This window comes from Mastigoproctus giganteus, chromosome 5 (assembly GCF_048544385.1).
Source record: "Mastigoproctus giganteus isolate SK-2022 chromosome 5, ASM4854438v1, whole genome shotgun sequence".
Taxonomy (NCBI): domain Eukaryota; kingdom Metazoa; phylum Arthropoda; class Arachnida; order Uropygi; family Thelyphonidae; genus Mastigoproctus; species Mastigoproctus giganteus.
In genome coordinates this window covers 71,241,618-71,260,164 of record NC_143579.1, presented here as the reverse complement: position 1 = coordinate 71,260,164, position 18,547 = coordinate 71,241,618, and the positions used below count along the sequence as shown (strand labels likewise).

Here is an 18,547-nt window from a genome sequence, read left to right as displayed (position 1 = left end):
CCTGGCTACGGAGGCGCCTGTGTTCGACTGCCATTTCTTGTAAACACAAAGGCGAATCATGCATAAGTGAATTCGGTTCGTGTTATATAAGATATCGTTCCCTTATTTATAAATCGTGTATGATCGAATTTGTGTAGTGTAAACACGTGTTATACGAGGACTGACTGTACACTACTAAGAAGGCTTCACTTCATTGTTAAATGAAGCGGTGAAGACAGCAGTACACAAATGGCTTCAACACCAACCACAAAACTTCTCTTGAGGAATCCAGGAGTTTGTGCAGCATTGGAGGAAATGTATCAAATGTAATAGGTGTATATACAAACATCTAAAATGTTTTTGTCTCAAGTTAGCTTCAATCTCTTGGGGAGGGGAATGAAAAGCATTGAATCCAAAACAGAATTCAACAAAGAATTATATGTGCCATATGTTGCTTGTCCTACAGAATGATTTTTGTTAGCAAGTTTCTCCATTAGAATTCTAATGGATAAACTTTCTAAAGAAAATTTCATTTCTAATGGAGAAATGAAAGACACAGTATTCATGAAAGTATTAAATATCTACACTAAAATATGTGAAAAAACATTAAAAGAAGATTCTTGTTCTGACTTGATGCTATAACCACAAATGAGCAATTTTATTTTTTCACTTTAAATTTTATTTAATTATCTAAAAATATTTTTTATTCAGTACTCTAGATACAATAAGAAATTATTTGAAGTTTCCGTCGAGAAAAGACATGTGCGCCTGCACACGAATTCTTCCAATATAAATTTCTGTAATGCTAGGTATGCTTACGGGGCAATTGTTTTAACACAATATCGTATACAGTTTGTAATAATTACGGCTATTTACTTCATTTGTAAAAGTTAATGAAGTGTTAATATGGTTGATGTCGTATTAACAGTATACAAAAATTATTATTCATTATTGGTTGCTATGTCAGGTATTTAATTACTAGAAACATTATCATACATGTCAGAAACATGCCTCCAAATAAAATTAATTTGTCCTGATACGTACGTTTCTCGATAAGTCTCATTACCGTGTTGGACATTCCTAGTGTATTGGCAACGTCCATAATTTTCCGATGTGCGCCTTTCAATGTCTGGCGCTGGTCTTTTAAATTGTTTAATATACCAGATCCACTTCCAATAAGATCATCCACATTGCGATGTGCACTACGAAGAGACGTATTGTGCTGAATAGCATGATCAATCATTATTGAGGTGTCCTGATCATTAGCAGTAAATCTACTGGTCAAAAGTTCATCTCTTTCTCGTTGTTCTTGTTCCCGGGCCAGTCTACGATGTTGTAAATTGCGAAGTGATGCTTGCAAATGTTGACAATCATACTTCAGCTGATCAACTTTCAACTTGGCATTAGCACGCCTGTTGGGAGGCTCTTTGTTTACAAAGAAATCTAGTTTTTCTAAATTACTAATAATCTGGTCTATACGCACTTGAATTTCGTTTTCAATAAGATGGGCTTCCTCAGTTGAACTTTGTTCAAGACGTATAAAGAAGTTATTGACCTCATCTAATACATTATTAGTTTTATGATACAAAGCTTCCATTCGAAATATACGCTAAGCTTAATATCATAAAAGTCACACCAAATATATAACCTATCAGTAAGACAAGCTTGGTAAAATTCAGTACCTCTTTACTAGCAGAGAACACGTATACTGTACTTCCCTTGACTACAAGCAAACAGCAGAATTGCGAAATCGTCTATCGTGGCGAATCTTACGTCACAGTAGCTTCGCGCAACAACCAATTTCCACAGTGTTTCTGAATTACTAATAATGTAATATAAAATTAAATTAATTTAAGTTCTTTAAGTGTTCAAAAAATTTTTACGCAATATATTTACTTCATAAATAAGGATTCCAGTAATATCCAACACGTAATTATTCCATTCAGCCAATCGCACTTTTCTACCCTCTTGCGTCAGTCTACTAATTTCAATGGCAGTTTTGCAGAGGTAAACAGACCCACGCTGATATGTTCGAGAAAAGAAAACGCGTGCATTATTTTTGTTGTGAGTAGATTTATAATGCAAACTGAGAAGGCAGGCCTTCAAGAGTATGAAATCAAGACCAAGGTACTGGTAAAAATATGTATATACGACACTTGATCTTTATATTTGAAAAAAAGTATATTTGTATCTCTTTCGTTGGATTGCAACATGTACACTTAACATCATAAGTTTCGGATCTCATTGTGTATATGGCAACAGCCGTTCTGTTACCGAAAAATTACAGTCTAACATTTAGAGGCTGTCACCTTTGTTAACAGTATAGCGTACAAAATATAAAATTTAAACACTAAGGTAATGGTTAATTAAGTTGGTGTGTAAGTAATCCGTAACGTAAACGAAATCGTTTTACCACGCTTCAGCATTGCATGCGCAACCTGTCGCCAAATGTATTATTTTAAATTTTTCATCTATTATAAACCAGGAGGTGCCTATAAAGGTATAAAAATTCAAAACTTTATCTTTAAAAATATGTTTATGGCCAGTCTGTTTTTACAATAGCACAACAAGTAACCTTCGAGCATTATATTGTATAATTATGAACAATTCAACATTCTGTTATTCTCGTTGAGTAAACAATATCAGTTAGCTTCTAACAAATCCAGAGGAAATAATGGCCATACCAACTACGTGTTACCATTGATTTTGTTTCAATCAGCACATGCTCCAGAGAATTTTTCCAGTAACAAGTAAATCAAAGAAAAGTGCTGGCAATCGTCTAATATATCATAAGCTGTTTCATTGATAAAGTATTAACAAAACCTTAAACTGAACACATGGAAGTTTAAGGTTATGTATAGTCTTCCATACTGTTGCACATGGAAGACTATTGTACAAATTGGAGCAGAATGATATTAAGGGTAAGTTGCTACAATGGATAAAAGGATGGTTAAGTGGGAGAAGACAGAGGGTGGTAATCAATGGGTGCTGCTCTTCTTGGACTAATGTTATTAGTGGAGTCCCACAGGGTTTGGTGTTGGGTCCACTGTTGTTTTGTATATTTATCAATGATATTGATGAAGGTATATCAGGCTTAGTGTCAAAGTTTGCAGATGATACAAAGGTTGGCAGGGTTGTTAATGACAGTAATGGCAGTGTGCTACTGCAACAGGATCTAGATAATTTTGGCAGATGGGCTAAGAAGTGGCAACTGAAGTTTAACCTTGACAAATGCAAAGTACTGCATATGGGTAGAAGTAACCCCAGAGAAACGTACCAACTGTGTGGTACTACACTTAAGGCGGTAGAAAATGAAAAAGACCTGGGAGTAATTGTGCAGGCAGATATGAAGTTTTCTGAGCAATGCAGACAGGCTGCCAGGGCAGGTTATGGGGTTTTGTCAATGATATATAGGAATTTTGCTAGCAGGGAAAAGGAGGTGATTATCCCTCTGTATAAGGCAATGGTCAGGCCATGCCTTGAGTACTGCGTACAGGTCTGGAGGCCTCATTTTAGGAAGGATGTAGATTTACTTGGCGTGTACAGAGAAGGGCAACAAGATTGGTGAGGGGAATGAAGGGATCCTCTTATCAAGAGAGGCTTAAGTTCTGCAAATTGCAGTGGCTGGAGAATAGGCACCTGTGCGGTGATCTGATTGAGGTGTATAACGCCTTGAATGGGTTGAGCACGCTGAATTCTGATGGGATCCTTCCACTTGTTCAGATTACGAACCTAAGGGGGCATAAATTCAAATTAAGAAAAGACAGATGTAGATTGGATGTGCGTAAATTTGCCTTTAGCCAGCGGGTGGTTAATTGCTGGAACAAACTTCCATCTGTCGTTGTGGAAGTTGATAGGTTGAATAAATTTAAGGAGGAACTGGACAGGCATTTGGAGGGAATAGTGTGATTTTTTTTTTTTTTATTTGGCTGATGCTGCATAAGCTCATACATTTGCTTTCTTGCATCACATGCCACTACTACTACATACTATTTAACAAACTAATAATGGTGAAAGCTACAGTATTTGCTTGAGAACATTTCTGAAATGACTACAGCTGGCACAGAAAGGAAAGTACGTAAAGGAGGTAACATGAAAGCAAGAGAAGGAAACCACCTGAGGATACATATGTGTTCCACATGAGATCAGAACTATCTATGTAGATTAGTTTACATACAAAGATGAAAGTCCTCCTTGACAGTATTATGGTTTCATCACAAAGAGGGCACTGACTCTTTTTAAAAATTACAGGCTCCGAAAAAGCGATAAGTGTTTGCCTTTTTATTTACCTAATTGTTATTTTATATTGTACTTTATATGTAGTCTTATAGTTATTGTTACGCTGGTTATTTTTAATTTAGATAAAGAGTTTTTGTAGATTACTATTTAATATACGTAAAACCGTTATTTTGTTCGAATCTTGCAGCCACTGTTTTTGTATAGAGTAGTAGGGAATTCAAATTTTTAATTGTGGAAACTAGGCAGTTCTAACGTCTAATTATATAGCGTAATACGCATCACTGCATTTAGGATTCTATTAGATAGCATAGTATTGACAATTAATTAATTAAATTTATTGATCTTATTAATTTAAAATATCATGCCCCAGACTAGAGCAGCAAAGCAACGGGCACAAAGTGGCAGGAGTGCTTTGACTCGGGGGAGAACTGAGGGGGGAGCAATTCTCCAACGCATCACAGCCTAAAAAAATGTGCAACTTGTGAAATGTTTGCCGAACTCTCTGGAACAGAATATGATCTAGGTAAGAAGGATGTCTTTGTGTGTGCCAGGTGCAGAGAGTGTCTAGAAATTATGCATCAACTCAGCGTTCTACTGGGCATCTATGAGAGCTTGAGGTGGAGGGTAGATGCCCTCGAAAAAATTAATATGACGCTCTCAGCTGCCCAACTCAATGCCAGAGCTCACTCCCGGACATCAGGCAACACAGCGGCAATCTCCAAGGCAGAATGCGCTGGCCCCAAAGGAACTACTTATTGTTGGTGACTCTATTGTCAGGGAGACGGGGAATATATTGTGTAAAACGGATAGATGGAACAGGACTAGGGTATGTCTGCCAGGGGCAAAAGTTGATGATGTTGTAAAGCATATATCATCTTTCAAGGGCAAAAAGGTGATATTGTTGTACACGTTGGCACCAATGACATTAAGAGTAGGAGATCTGCAGATTTACTTAACAAGTACAGGTCAATGTTGCAAAAAAGTCGTGAGTAAGGGTTAAATTTGACAGTGTCTGCAATTCTGCCCAGACACGATAGGAGGGAATACATGATGAGAGCCCTGTCATTCAATTCGGCCCTGGAGGGAATGTGCAAGGCTCAAAGGGTAGAATTTTTTTCAGCGTGGTCTGTGCTTGTTAACAGGAGAGACTGCTTCTAAAGGGATGGGATACACTTAAATAGAAAGGGTGCAAGAATATTTGCTGATGCTATCGAGGCAGTGTTAGGTGGGTTGGAAAACTGCTAGCTTGGGGGGATTCACAGACTAAAAGGTTAAAAGTACCGCAGGCAGAGGTGAAGGTGATTCTTGCACAACTTCTATTAGAATAAATAGCGACCTGGAACGAGGGGTGCTGGGGGTTTCAGGGACTGATGGTAGTCATTGTGAAACAGATGGGTATATGAGATGTGTTAGGGTAACTAATAATAAGGATAGGTGCATGTATACTTGCATGTATACCAATGCTAGAAGTATAGTAAATAAATTTGATGAATTTGAAGTGTTGGTCAAGACATCAAAGGCGGATATTGTTGGGATAGCAGAGACATGGTGTCACATAGATATAAGGAATGCAGAACTGGAATTTGGGGAGTACAATGTGTACAGAAAGGATAAACAGGAAGAAGGGAGGAGGTGTTATGCTGTTAATTAAGAAAAACATAAAATCAAAAGAAGTGCATCCAGTAGATATAGATGAACAGTGCACTGTTGAGACAGTTTGGTGTGACATAAGCACTGTTAAAGAAAAAAGAAGAGTAGGAGTATGTTATAGGCCTAATGACTCGAATGAGTACAATGAACAATTGTACAGAGAAATAGTGGGCTAGTAAATCAGAATGTCTAATAATGGGGGATTTTAACTTCCCAGATATTGACTGGAACTTGTGGGTTGGTCACTCACACACTAGTAAGACTTTTGTGGATTTATTGGTTGATTGTTTTCTGCAGCAGCATGTTGGAGAGGCAACCAGAGAGTAATACTCTTGATCTGGTTATCAGCAGTGATCATTCGTGTATTAAGAATTTGCATATAAAGGAACCACTAGGTGGCATTGATCACAGTGTACTGATGTTGGATTTACTTAAAGATATAATTACCATCAGGGGTAAAGGAAAGGGTTTTTCCTTCCGTAAAGGTGAGTACAGTGGTCTCAGACAGTTTTTAAATTCTGTACAGTGGGATCAACTGACAATGTTACCAACAGTAAATTCTAAGTGGGAAGCATTCAAGGAATTAATCGTGGATGCTACTAAAGGTTTCATACCTATTAAGAAATATTGTTCAAGGTTTAGGCCTAAATGGTTATCAAATGAACTAATGAGACTCGTGACAGAGAAGAAAAATGCATGGATACATATAAATTATTAAGCGACTCAGAAGCCTATGGCAGATATAAGCTAGTTTGTAATCAGGTCACAAAGGAGGTTAGGCAAGCGAAGGCAGATTACGAGAAATCGTTGGCTAAAGATGCTAAGAAAAACAGCAAGGATTTCTTTACTTATATAAACTCTAAAAGGAAGGGGATGAATCTGATTGGTCCACTTGATATCGATGGTTCCATTGTTGATGATCCTGCTCAGATAGCAAACAAACTGAATGAGTATTTTGCATCTGCATTCACACGTGAGGAATTATTAAGGTTTGAAAATGGCAGAAGGTTATCAAATTGTAGCAGGATACTTAATGATTTTGTAATAACTGAGAGCAAAGTGGAGGAGAAATTGTTGAAGTTAAACATAAGAAAGGCACCTGGGGTGGATGGGATCTATCCAGTTATATTATAGGAGGTGGCAAAGCAACTAAGGAAACTCTTAGCCATAATTATGAGAGCATCCTTGGACTCAGGGGAGGTCCCCACGGACTGGAGATGTGCAAATGTATCCCCAATTCACAAAGGGGGATCGAAGGGTGACACGAGTAATTACAGACCAGTTAGTTTAACTTCTGTTCCGGGTAAAATAATGGAGTCACTGGTTAAAGATGCATTGCAGGATCATCTAGACAAGACTGCAGCAATAATTCAAACACAGCATGGGTTTGTTAAGGGAAAGTCTTGTCTGACAAATTTGATAGGATATTATGAAGTGGTTACAAAGGAACTGGATGCAAAAAATAATTTTGATATCATATATTTGGATTTTAGGAAAGCTTTTGACACTGTTGCGCATGGAAGACTATTATACAAATTGGAGAAGAATGGTATTAAGGGTAAGTTGCTACAATGGATAAAAGGATAGTTGAATGGGAAAAGACAGAGGGTGGTAATTAATGGGTGCTTCTCTTCTTGGACTAATGTTATTAGTGGAGTCCCACAGGGTTCGGTTTTGGGTCCACTGTTGTTTTGTATATTTATAAATAGGTATATCAGGCTTAGTGTCAAAGTTTGCAGATGATACAAAAGTTTGCAGGGTTGTTAATGACAGTAATGGCAGTGTGCTACTGCAACAGGATCTAGATAATTTGGGCAGATGGGCTAAGAAGTGGCAACTGAAGTTTAACCTTGACAAATGCAAAGTATTGCATATGGGTAGAAGTAACCCCAGAGAAACATACCAACTGTGTGGTACTACACTTAAGGTGGTAGAAAATGAAAAAGACCTGGGAGTAATTGTGCAGTCAGATATGAAATTTTCTGAGCAATGCAGACAGGCTGCCAGGTCAGGTTATGGGGTTTTGTCAATGATATATAGGAATTTTGCTAGCAGGGAGAAGGAGGTGATTGTCCCTCTGTATAAGGCAATGGTCAGGCCATGGCTTGAGTACTGTGTACAGGTCTGGATGCCTCATTTTAGGAAGGATGTAGATTTGCTTGAGCGTGTACAGAGAAGGGCAACAAGATTGGTGAGGGGAATGAAGGGATCCTCTTACCAAGAGAGGCTTTAGTAGTAGTAGTGGCATGTGATGCAAGAAAACATATGTATGAGCTTATGCAGCATCAGCCAAAAAAAAAAAAAAATCACACCATTCACTCCAAATCCCTCTCCAGTTCCTCCTTAAATCTATTCAACTTATCAACTTCCACAACAACAGATGGAAGTTTGTTCCGACAATTAACCACCCGCTGGCTAAAGGCAAATTTCCGCACATCTATTCTACATCTGTTTTTTCTTAATTTGAATTTATGCCCCCTTAAGTTCGTAATCTGAACAAGTGGAAGGATCCCATCAGAATTCAGCGTGCTCAACCCATTCAAGGCCTTATACACCTCAATCAGATCACCTTGCAGGTGCTTAGTTTCCAGGCACTGCAATTTGCAGAACTTAAACCTCTCTTGGCAAGAGAGGTTTAAGTTCTGATCCCTTCATTCCCCTCACCAATCTTGTTGCCCTTCTCTGTACACGCTCAAGTAAATCTACATCCTTCCTAAAATGAGGCCTCCAGACCTGTACGCAGTACTCAAGGTGTGGCCTGACCATTACCTTATACAGAGGGATAATCACCTCCTTTTCCCTGCTAGCAAAATTCCTATATATCATTGACAAAACCCCATGACCTGCCCTGGCAGCCTGTCTGCATTGCTCAGAAAACTTCATATCTGACTGCACAATTACTCCCAGGTCGTTTTCATTTTCTACCACCTTACGTGTAGAAAATCTAGATGATCCATCTAGATGATCCTGCAATGCATCTTTAACCTGTGACTCCATTATTTTACCCGAAACAGAAGTTAAACTAACTGGTCTGTAATTACTTGTCACCCTTCGATCTCCCTTTGTGAATTGGGGATACATTTGCACATCTCCAGTCCGTGGAACCTCCCCTGAGTCCAAGGATGCTCTCATAATTATGGCTAAGGGTTTGCTTAATTGCTTTGTCGCCTCCTTTAATATAACTGGATAGATCCCATCCACCCCAGGTGCCTTTCTTATGTTTAACTTCAACAATTTCTCCTCCACTTTGCTCTCAGTTATTACAAAATCATTAATCCTGCTACAATTTGATAACCTTCTGCCATTTTCAAACCTTAATAATTCCTCATGTGTGAATGTAGATACAAAATGCTCATTCAAAAAGTTCTGCAAATTGCAGTGGCTGGAGACTAGGCACCTGTACGGTGATCTGATTGAGGTGTATAAGGCCTTGAATAGGTTGAGCACGCTGAATTCTGATGGGATCCTTCCACTTGTTCAGATTACGTACCTAAGGGGGCATGAATTCAAATTAAGAAAAGACAGATGTAGAATAGATGTGCGGAAATTTGCCTTTAGCCAGTGGGTGGTTAATTGCTGGAACAGACTTCCATCTGACGTTGTGGAAGTTGATAGGTTAAATAAATTTAAGAGGAACTGGACGGGCATTTGGAGGGAATGGTGTAATTTTTTTTTTTTTTTGGCTGATGCTGCATAAGCTCATACACTTGCTTTCTTGCATCACATGCCACTACTACTACTACTACCACACAGAGCAATGCTGCCCCTCTGTGGTACCAGACAATACCAAGTGGCAGATGACTCTCATCAACTGGTGCAATACCACCACTTTGCTTATTGGGGGGCTGGAACTCATGTTTAGTCTCCAGAGCTAAGTTCCGGTCAGTCCTTCCCCATCTCTTCCATTATGCAGTATGATTGATGTCGTTTGTGGTTATGATGAACACCATGGTGAGATCCAAACTTTCTTACATTTCGAGGGTACAGCTTTAAAACGGCATTTGCAGGCCGGCCGCTTGTTAGTACATCGGACCGAACCTATTGGTAACTCTCTAGGAGGCTTCCGAATCTGCTAGTATATAATCTTGCTACTAGTGTATAATCTCTCCTCTGCCAGATAGTGACTGGAGGGAGCCAGAGTAGTGTGTATTCATGGGGGGGGGGGGGGCATTACAGCGGCCATGTTATGTCAAGGATCTGGGTTTATTCTTACCATGTGTATGTCGTATCCAAAAATTTCATTACTTCATAGTTCGTTCAGATAATGCTAAACCATCAGTATCAGATCATTATGATCAACGTCACTTATTTTAATATAGTAGTAGTGCCATGTGATGCAAGAAAGCAAATGTATGAGCTTATGCAGCATCAGCCAAAAAAAAAAAAAAAAAAAATCACACCATTCCCTCCAAATGCCTGTCCAGTTCCTCCTTAAATTTATTCAACCTATCAACTTCCACAACGACAGATGGAAGTTTGTTCCAGCAATTAACCACCCGCTGGCTAAAGGCAAATTTACGCACATCCAATCTACATCTGTCTTTTCTTAATTTGAATTTATGCCCCCTTAGGTTCGTAATCTGAACAAGTGGAAGGATCCCATCAAAATTCAGCGTGCTGAACCCATTCAAGGCCTTATACACCTCAATCAGATCACCGCGCAGGTGCCTAGTCTCCAGCCACTGCAATTTGCAGAACTTAAGCCTCTCTTGATAAGAGGATCCCTTCATTCCCCTCACTAATCTTGTTGCCCTTCTCTGTACACGCTCAAGTAAATCTACAACCTTCCTAAAATGAGGCCTCCAGACCTGTACGCAGTACTCAAGGCGTGGCCTGACCATTGCCTTATACAGAGGGATAATCACCTCCTTTTCCCTGCTAGCAAAATTCCTATATATCATTGACAAAACCCCATAACCTGCCCTGGCAGCCTGTCTGCATTGCTCAGAAAACTTCATATCTGCCTGCACAATTACTCCCAGGTCTTTTTCATTTTCTACCACCTTAAGTGTAGTACCACACAGTTGGTATGTTTCTCTGGGGTTACTTCTACCCATATGCAATACTTTGCATTTGTCAAGGTTAAACTTCAGTTGCCACTTCTTAGCCCATCTGCCCAAATTATCTAGATCCTGTTGCAGTAGCACACTGCCATTACTGTCATTAACAACCCTGCAAACTTTTGTATCATCTGCAAACTTTGACACTAAGCCTGATATACCTTCATCAATATCATTGATAAATATACAAAACAACAGTGGACCCAACACCGAACCCTGTGGGACTCCACTAATAACATTAGTCCAAGAAGAGCAGTACCCATTGATTACTACCCTCTGTCTTCTCCCACTTAACCATCCTTTTATCCATTGTAGCAACTTACCCTTAATACCATTCTTCTCCAATTTGTACAATAGTCTTCCATGCGCAACAGTGTCAAAAGCTTTCCTGAAATCCAAATATATGATATCAAATATGTAAATCTTTGCAATGATTTAATAAATTGTAATATGACCTTTTTTTTTTTTTAATTCAGAAATATTATAAAACACTTTAAATATTTCCCCATGTTCTTTCATTTATGTAAACCTTTCAGTTAAGGAGAAAATTGTTGTGTCATTTGAAAGAAAATATTAATTTTGTTGCGGATGGATCATGAATAGCTTCATCTCTACTTTCATAATTGAAATGACATTTTTTCAGTCTTTTCCTTACAGTTCTTACTTCTGGAAATGACGCTTCAATGCCAATGATAGTAGTCATATTTTTTGAACATTTTTTTGGGCTGCTTCCTCTGTTCTATTTTCTTTAAAAATTCCGTGTTATTTTGTAGACATTCAAGAGCTTCATATATATCAGAATCAATTTTTTGTAGCATTTTACTTACTGGATTAATTTTATTTAAAATATCATGCCAAATTATAATCAAACAAAGACATTTATAAGATTTTATTTTTAAGGCTATTGATTTAGTGTAGTTCCTTGTATCCATGTCTTTATTTTCGTCTTCAGTGATTATACCAAAATCATAGCAAAATATGTAGCTTCTCTAGTAATTTTGTAGTATTTTATCTGTAATATTTTGTAAAATTATTTCAATAATTTCATTTTGTATTTGATCACCCAAATAATGCATGATATTTTTTGATTAAGATTTCTGAATACAGCAAATATTTTCTGTCATAACTGAATCAAATTTAGGAATTGTTTCACTAAGTCCAAAAAAAAAGTTACCATTATCATTTTCATATAAATCTTTTGAAGATCCCCTGAACAGTATACACTGCCTTGCTAAAAATGGTATCATATACTGTATATTATTCTGGCCGAGTTCCAGAACATGGGTATCTCCCCGTTGTGGACATGGCCGAAGAATGGAGTGATCAGGTTGAGTTCAGCGATTGGCTGATTATTGGGAATGTGTAATTTACCTCATTTTGCGCTTCTGATTTTAGTGGGAAATGCAAAATTATCATGCTGTTATTACATTTGCAAAAGGATAGATGTAAGACTGTAATTGAATGGTGTACGAGTGTGAATTTTATACCTTCGGAATACAAGTGTTTTCAATGTGGATGTTTGATGAAGTGTACCAGCGGGCATGCGAGGACTGATGAAGTGAGTTTTTTTTTTTTTTTTTGCTCGAGTTGTTTATTGACTATTTGGTGTTTTTCACAGTAATTGTATGAGTTGTTAGTATCAGGTCTCTTTATACTACCAGGGGTGTGGGGTCAGCTGGGTTCGGACGAAACCCCCTCAATTAAAGTGCAAAGTAGGACAAAATCCCCTCGAACAAATAATAACACAAAATGTTCTCAGAGAAGTGTTCATTCTGAAAGAACTACAAATACTGTAATAAGAATAAAAATTATGGTTTAAACATTTCGTATTATTATTTGTCTGAGGGGGTTTTGTCCTACTTAGCACTTTAATTGAGGGGGTTTTGTCCTATACATGGGGACAGCGCCGCCCAGAACAAAAAAAAAAAGAAAGAAAAAAGTATTTCTCTTGACCAGCATAAGCAATTCTCATTGTCAGTGCATGTGAAATCGGCTAGTAATATTAATGTAGGGGGGGGTGAGAATCAGTGGTTGTATGTGTTGTTCATTTTTGTTAGCTGTTTTTAAAAAAATTGCCGTTTCTTTTTCATCATTTCGGCTGACATTCCCCATGCAGACGAGGAGGAGAGGGGGAAAGCAGTAAGTGCCTTCACGCCCTATGACTGCCTTCTTCCTCTCTTTCTCTCTTATAGTGGGGGATTTTAACTTTCCAGATAGTAACTGAAACTTGTGGGTTGGTCACTTATGACAGTTTTCTACACCAGCATGAATGAAAGGAAACGATACTCTTGATTTAACTATCTGCAGTCACTACTCATGCATTAATATCCTGATAAAGGAACCACTAAGTAGCAGTGATCATAATACGTTGATATGAGATCTATTTAAAGATATAACTGTTGTAAAGGGAAAGGATTTTGCTTTCAAAAGGCAACAACATTGATTGCAGATGGTTTTTAAATTCTCTTTGTTGAAACAAATAGATGTTACCAACTGCAAATTCTAAATGTGAAGCATTCGGGAAAGTAATCATAGACGTTACTAAGCTTTTTATAGCAGGTAAAGATATTGTTCCCAGTTTAGACCTAAATGGATGTCAGATGAAGTGATGAGACTAATAATGACAACTGAAAAGAAAAATGTACGTGATAATTATAAATTAGCAGGGGATTATAAATTAGCCAGTACTTATTAAAAACCTATAATAAGTACTGGCTGGTTTGCAGTAAAGTCACTAAGAGGGTTAAGCATGATTATGAGAAGAATCTTTTTTTGGTGAAGAATGCAAAGAAAAGTAGCAAAGACTTCTTTACGTTAAAACTAGATGGAAGGGGATGAACTACTTTGGCCTAAATGAATGGCATAGCTAATGATGATCCTGTTCAGGTTGCTGACAAACTGAATAATATTTTGCATTTACATTCATGCACAAAGGCATTAGTAGAGACATACGATGCTAGAAAGCAAGCTTATGCAGCATCAGCCAAAAAAAAACTCCCATTTCACCCCTCCATTCATTCAAAATGCCTGTCCAGCTCAGCCTTAAATTTATTTAGGCTATCAACTTCCACAACAAAAGATGGAAGTCTGTTCCACCAATCAACTACCCGCTGGCTAAAGGCAAATTTCCGCATATCTATTCTACAACTGTCTTTCCTCGGTTTGAATCTTTGCACCCTCAGGTTCTTAATTTGAACAAGACGAAGAACCCCATCAGCATTCAGCTTGCTCAACCCATTCAAGGCCTTATACACCTCAATCAGATCACCTCGCAGGTGCCTACTCTCCAGGCACTGCAATTTGCAGAACTTAAGCATTTCTTGGTAAGAGCACCCCTTTGTTCCCCTCACCAATCTTGTTGCCCTTCTCTGTACTCATTCCAACAGCTCTACATCCTTTTTAATAATAGGTGTGGCCTGACCATTGCTTTATACAAGGGGATAATCACTTCTTTATCCCTTCTAGAAAAATTCCTATATATCATTGATAAGACTCCATGACCTGCCCTGGCAGACCATCTGCACTGCTCAGTGAACTTCATATTTGACTGCACAATTAACCCCAGGTCTTTTTCACTTTCCACTTCCCTGGGTATAGTACCACATAGTTGGTACGTTTCTCTTGGGTTATTGCTACCCATATGCAGTACTTTGCATTTGTCAATGTTAAACTCCAGTTGCCACTTTTCAGCTATTTGCCCAACTTATCTAGATTCAGTTGGAGTAGCAAACTGTTGTTAACAACCCTGCCAACCTTTGTATCATCTGCAAACTTGGACATTAAACCTGATATACCTTCATCAATATCATTGATACATATACAAAACAACAATGGGCTCAACACCGAACCCTGGGGAACTCCACTAATAACATTTGTCCATGAAGAGCAGTGTCCATTGATTACCACTCTTTGTTGTCTTTCACTCAACCATCCCTTTATCGATTGTAGCAACTTACCCTTAATGCCATACCTCTATAATTTATACAGCAGTCTTCCATGTGCAAGTGCCTCCATAGCCGAGTGGTCATCAGCGGGGGTCCAATAGCACACACGCTCTTTGAGTAGACCGGGGTTCAAACCCCTGACTTCTAAATACGGTCGATCTGCCAACCTGCACTGGACTAGTGTGGCAGATTATGGTCCATTTCCCTCAGCATGAATTGTTCAGGAGGTTTCCATCCTGCAGTGGGTTGATAATGGCTGCAGTTCACCTTTTTTTTTTCTTTTTTTTTTTTTACCTTCCATGTGCAACAGTATCAAAAGCTTTCCTGAAATCCAAGTACAGTCAGTCCTCGTATAACACGTGTTCACACTACACGAATTCGATCATACACGATTTATAAATAGGGGAACGATATCTTGTATAACACAAACCGAATTCGCTTATGCACGATTCGCCTTTGCGTTTACAAAAAATGGCAGTCGAACGCAGAATCACCCCAACTGAACGCAACACGATAGGAATGAAGAGAAGATTCTGAAAATGTATTTATGTTTTTATATCAGTGAAGGGGGAAACACATTTCACCATAATAACGTAAAAACCAACACAATTCCAGCTATCGGTATAATCGCAAATGCATTTAGATTGAGTTTACTGCCAGTTTATAACAGATTCCATTAGCAGAAACGCAACTGGAAATTGTTTTTATTGTTTTATGGTAGTAACCCCTAGAAATGTGCTTTAGTAAAATGTGAGGTGTTAATAGTGTATCTCTGCCTTTACGGTGTTGTTTATTCAGTTGCTATACGCGCGCAACTTTGTTTATGTGTATCAAGCGTGCCTCCTCGGTTTGTAATTGTGCTTTATTCCCTAAAAATGGGTAAAATACTTAAAAGGTATGAAAAGGAATCGTCCTGATGAAGACACTGCAGATTCAGAGAGAAAAAGAAAAGCAATATCGACAAACAGAGGCGGACTGGGTCAAAAATTCTTACCCAGGAAAATTTGTAGTGGCCTCATACTATGGTTTATGGCCAAAATCACACTGGCGTCCGGGGTTTCCCCAGTAAGTCTTATGGCCAGTCCGCCTCTATCGATAGAGAAAAAATATGAAATTGTGAAACGCTTTGAGCGAAATGAAAGACCATGTGATATTGCACGTGCTACAGACCTAAATGAGGCAACGCCGAGAATTACAAAGAATGCAGAGAAAATAAAAACAACTTTCATAGCAGGAACAACTCAAAGTGTAATTAAAATCCATTAGATTAAGACACAAAGAATTGGAAGAGATGGAACATCTGTCATCTGTTTGGATGGAAAACCAAACAAAAAACAAGTTTGCTTACGATAGAAGCAAAAGAATTAGCAATATTTTATTACGTAATAGTCGTAATAAAATACTTACGTATTTTATTACGATTATTTATTGTGTTTGGTAATGTTTTGATTACAAATGTGTGTTCAATCTTGGGTGGTCGGCACCTAACCCTATTTTTCCCATAGGGCCTATTGTTTATATTGCACGATTTTGCATTGCACGAGGGTTTCTAGGAACACAACTATCATGCTATACGAGGACTGACTGTATATGAAATCAAAATTATTTTTGGCATTCAGTTCCTTTGTGACCACATCATAGTATCCAATCAAATTGGTCAGACAAGACCTCCCTTTAACAAACCCATGCTGTGTCTTAACTATTACTGCAGTCTTGTCTAGATGATCCTTCAATGCTTCTTTAACCAGTGATTCCATTATTTTCTCCAAACATAAGTCAAACTAACAGGTCTATAGTTACCTGTGTCACCTTTTGCATCCCCTTTGTGAATTGGTGATACATTTGCACACTTCCAGTCCATCGGATCTCCCCTGAGTCCAAGGAAGCTCTCATAATTATGGCTAAGGGTTTGCTTACTTTCTTTGTTGCCTCCTTTAATATAACTGGATAGATCCCATCCACCCCGGGTGCCTTTTTTATGCTTAACTTCAATAATTTCTCCTCCATTTTGCTCTCAGATATTACAAAATCACTTAGCTCCCTGTTAGAGTTTGATAAACTTCTGCCACTCCCCTCATTGAATAACTCCTCATGTGTGAATGTAGATGCAAAATAATCATTCAGTTTATCAGCTACCTGAGCATAATCATCAATAGTCAATCCATCTATGTTAAGTGGTCCAATCTGATTCATCCTTTTCCTTCTAGAATTTACATAAGTTAAGAACTCTTTGCTGTTTTTCTTTGCATCCTTTGCCAAGGATTTCTCGTAATCTGCCTTTGGTGACACAGACACATAGGTGTCTGTGTCACCAAAGGCAGATTACGAGAAATATGGAATGCATATAAAGTATCAGGTGACACAGACACATAGGTGTCTGTGTCACCTGATACTTTATATGCATTCCATACATTTTTCTTATCTACCACAAGTGTCATTAGTTCATCTGACATCCATTTAGGCCTAAACCTTGAACAGTATTTCTTAGTTGGAATGAAAAGCCTAGTAGCCTCCAAAATGAAGTCCCTGAAGGCTTCCCATTTAGAATTCAATGTTGGTAATATCATCAGTTGATCCCACTGTACAGAATTTAAAAACTGTCCGAGACCTCTGCAATCACCTTTACGAAAGCAAAAGCCCCTCCCTTTAGCCTTGATGGTAGTTACATCTTTAAATAATTCCCACATCAATACATTGTGATCACTGTCGCCCAGTGGTTCCTTATTCTGCAGATTCTTAATGCATGAAGAATCACTACTGATAATCAGATCAAGAGTATTATTTCCTCTGGTTGCCTCTCGAACATGTTGCTGTAGAAAACAGTCATCCAATAAATCCACAAAAGTCTTGCATTTATAGGGATGGGTCCAGAAATACACCAACAGAACACAGAATATGCATATAGGGGAATCAACGTCTAAATTTTTATTTATTTTTTGTTATGTTTCCTTATTTTTTATATTGATGGCGATGGTCATAGCATATTTTATGTTTGAGATCTTAATATTTGGCGTGTATCAAGACATCCACTGATATCTACGTTTTCATCCGCCAATAATGAACTGTTACAACTGTAAATGATTTTGATATTCTTTTACCAAAAATACTCTTCTTGAAACTTTGTTCTAGTGGGACAAAGCAACAAGTGTCATTTCATTCACCAGCTTTTTGTCAAATAAAATGCCATCTGACATCATTTCTGGAATTGTGTAGTGTTTGCAAATTGTGCCTTTTTTGTTTCAACTTTTTTGTTTGCAGTAGTAATATATGCAGCAATGATGCAGATGGATGATTTCTCCTTTAGCTTTAACACTTTTTGATGATAAGTTGCAGAACATGCAGGTACTCTATTATTCATATCGGCACCATGAAAGTGATTCTGCTAAACAAGACTAGGAGATTTGGTGTTTTCAGAATATGAACACCATACAGTACTGACTGAACACATAACATTCTGTAGACTCAGGTCACAACAATGAAACTGTATAAAAGAAAAGCAAAAGAGACTTTGTTTAGATGCAGTCTTGTTCATTTGATTCATTTAATTGTAGAAAAGGCAGCGATAACTTGACCAATCAAATTTGATGAAATTTTTTTATTGTCAAGAGAAATCTCAAAAGAAAAGACAGGTTTCGGGGATTTTAAAATCTTCATTACAGAGAGACCAAGAAAACA

At 38.0% G+C, this 18,547-nt stretch overlaps 2 protein-coding genes across 2 annotated transcripts in view; one reads left to right on the top strand and one right to left on the bottom strand.

Annotated features, from left to right (window-relative positions):
- Window positions 1–797: 797 nt before the first annotated feature.
- On the bottom strand, window positions 798–1,828 carry Membrin (golgi SNAP receptor complex member 2). Its single transcript, XM_090374060.1, has one exon. It carries the CDS (start codon window positions 1,574–1,576, stop codon window positions 938–940), a length of 639 nt encoding a protein of 212 aa, XP_090230186.1. The 5' UTR covers window positions 1,577–1,828; the 3' UTR covers window positions 798–937.
- Window positions 1,829–1,960: 132 nt separating this feature from the next.
- The window catches only part of REPTOR-BP (REPTOR-binding partner), a 60,134-nt gene continuing 43,547 nt past the window's right edge, over window positions 1,961–18,547 (top strand). Inside the window, exon 1 of the mRNA XM_090374061.1 lies at window positions 1,961–2,106. Coding sequence (XP_090230187.1) covers window positions 2,059–2,106 — 48 coding nt within the window. The 5' untranslated portion in view covers window positions 1,961–2,058. The remainder of the gene's footprint in view (window positions 2,107–18,547) is intronic.

Coding starts and splice junctions, on each gene's coding strand:
- Membrin (XM_090374060.1), bottom strand. CDS start 1,576: ATGGAAGCTTTGTATCATAAAACTAATAATGTATTAGATGAGGTCAAT.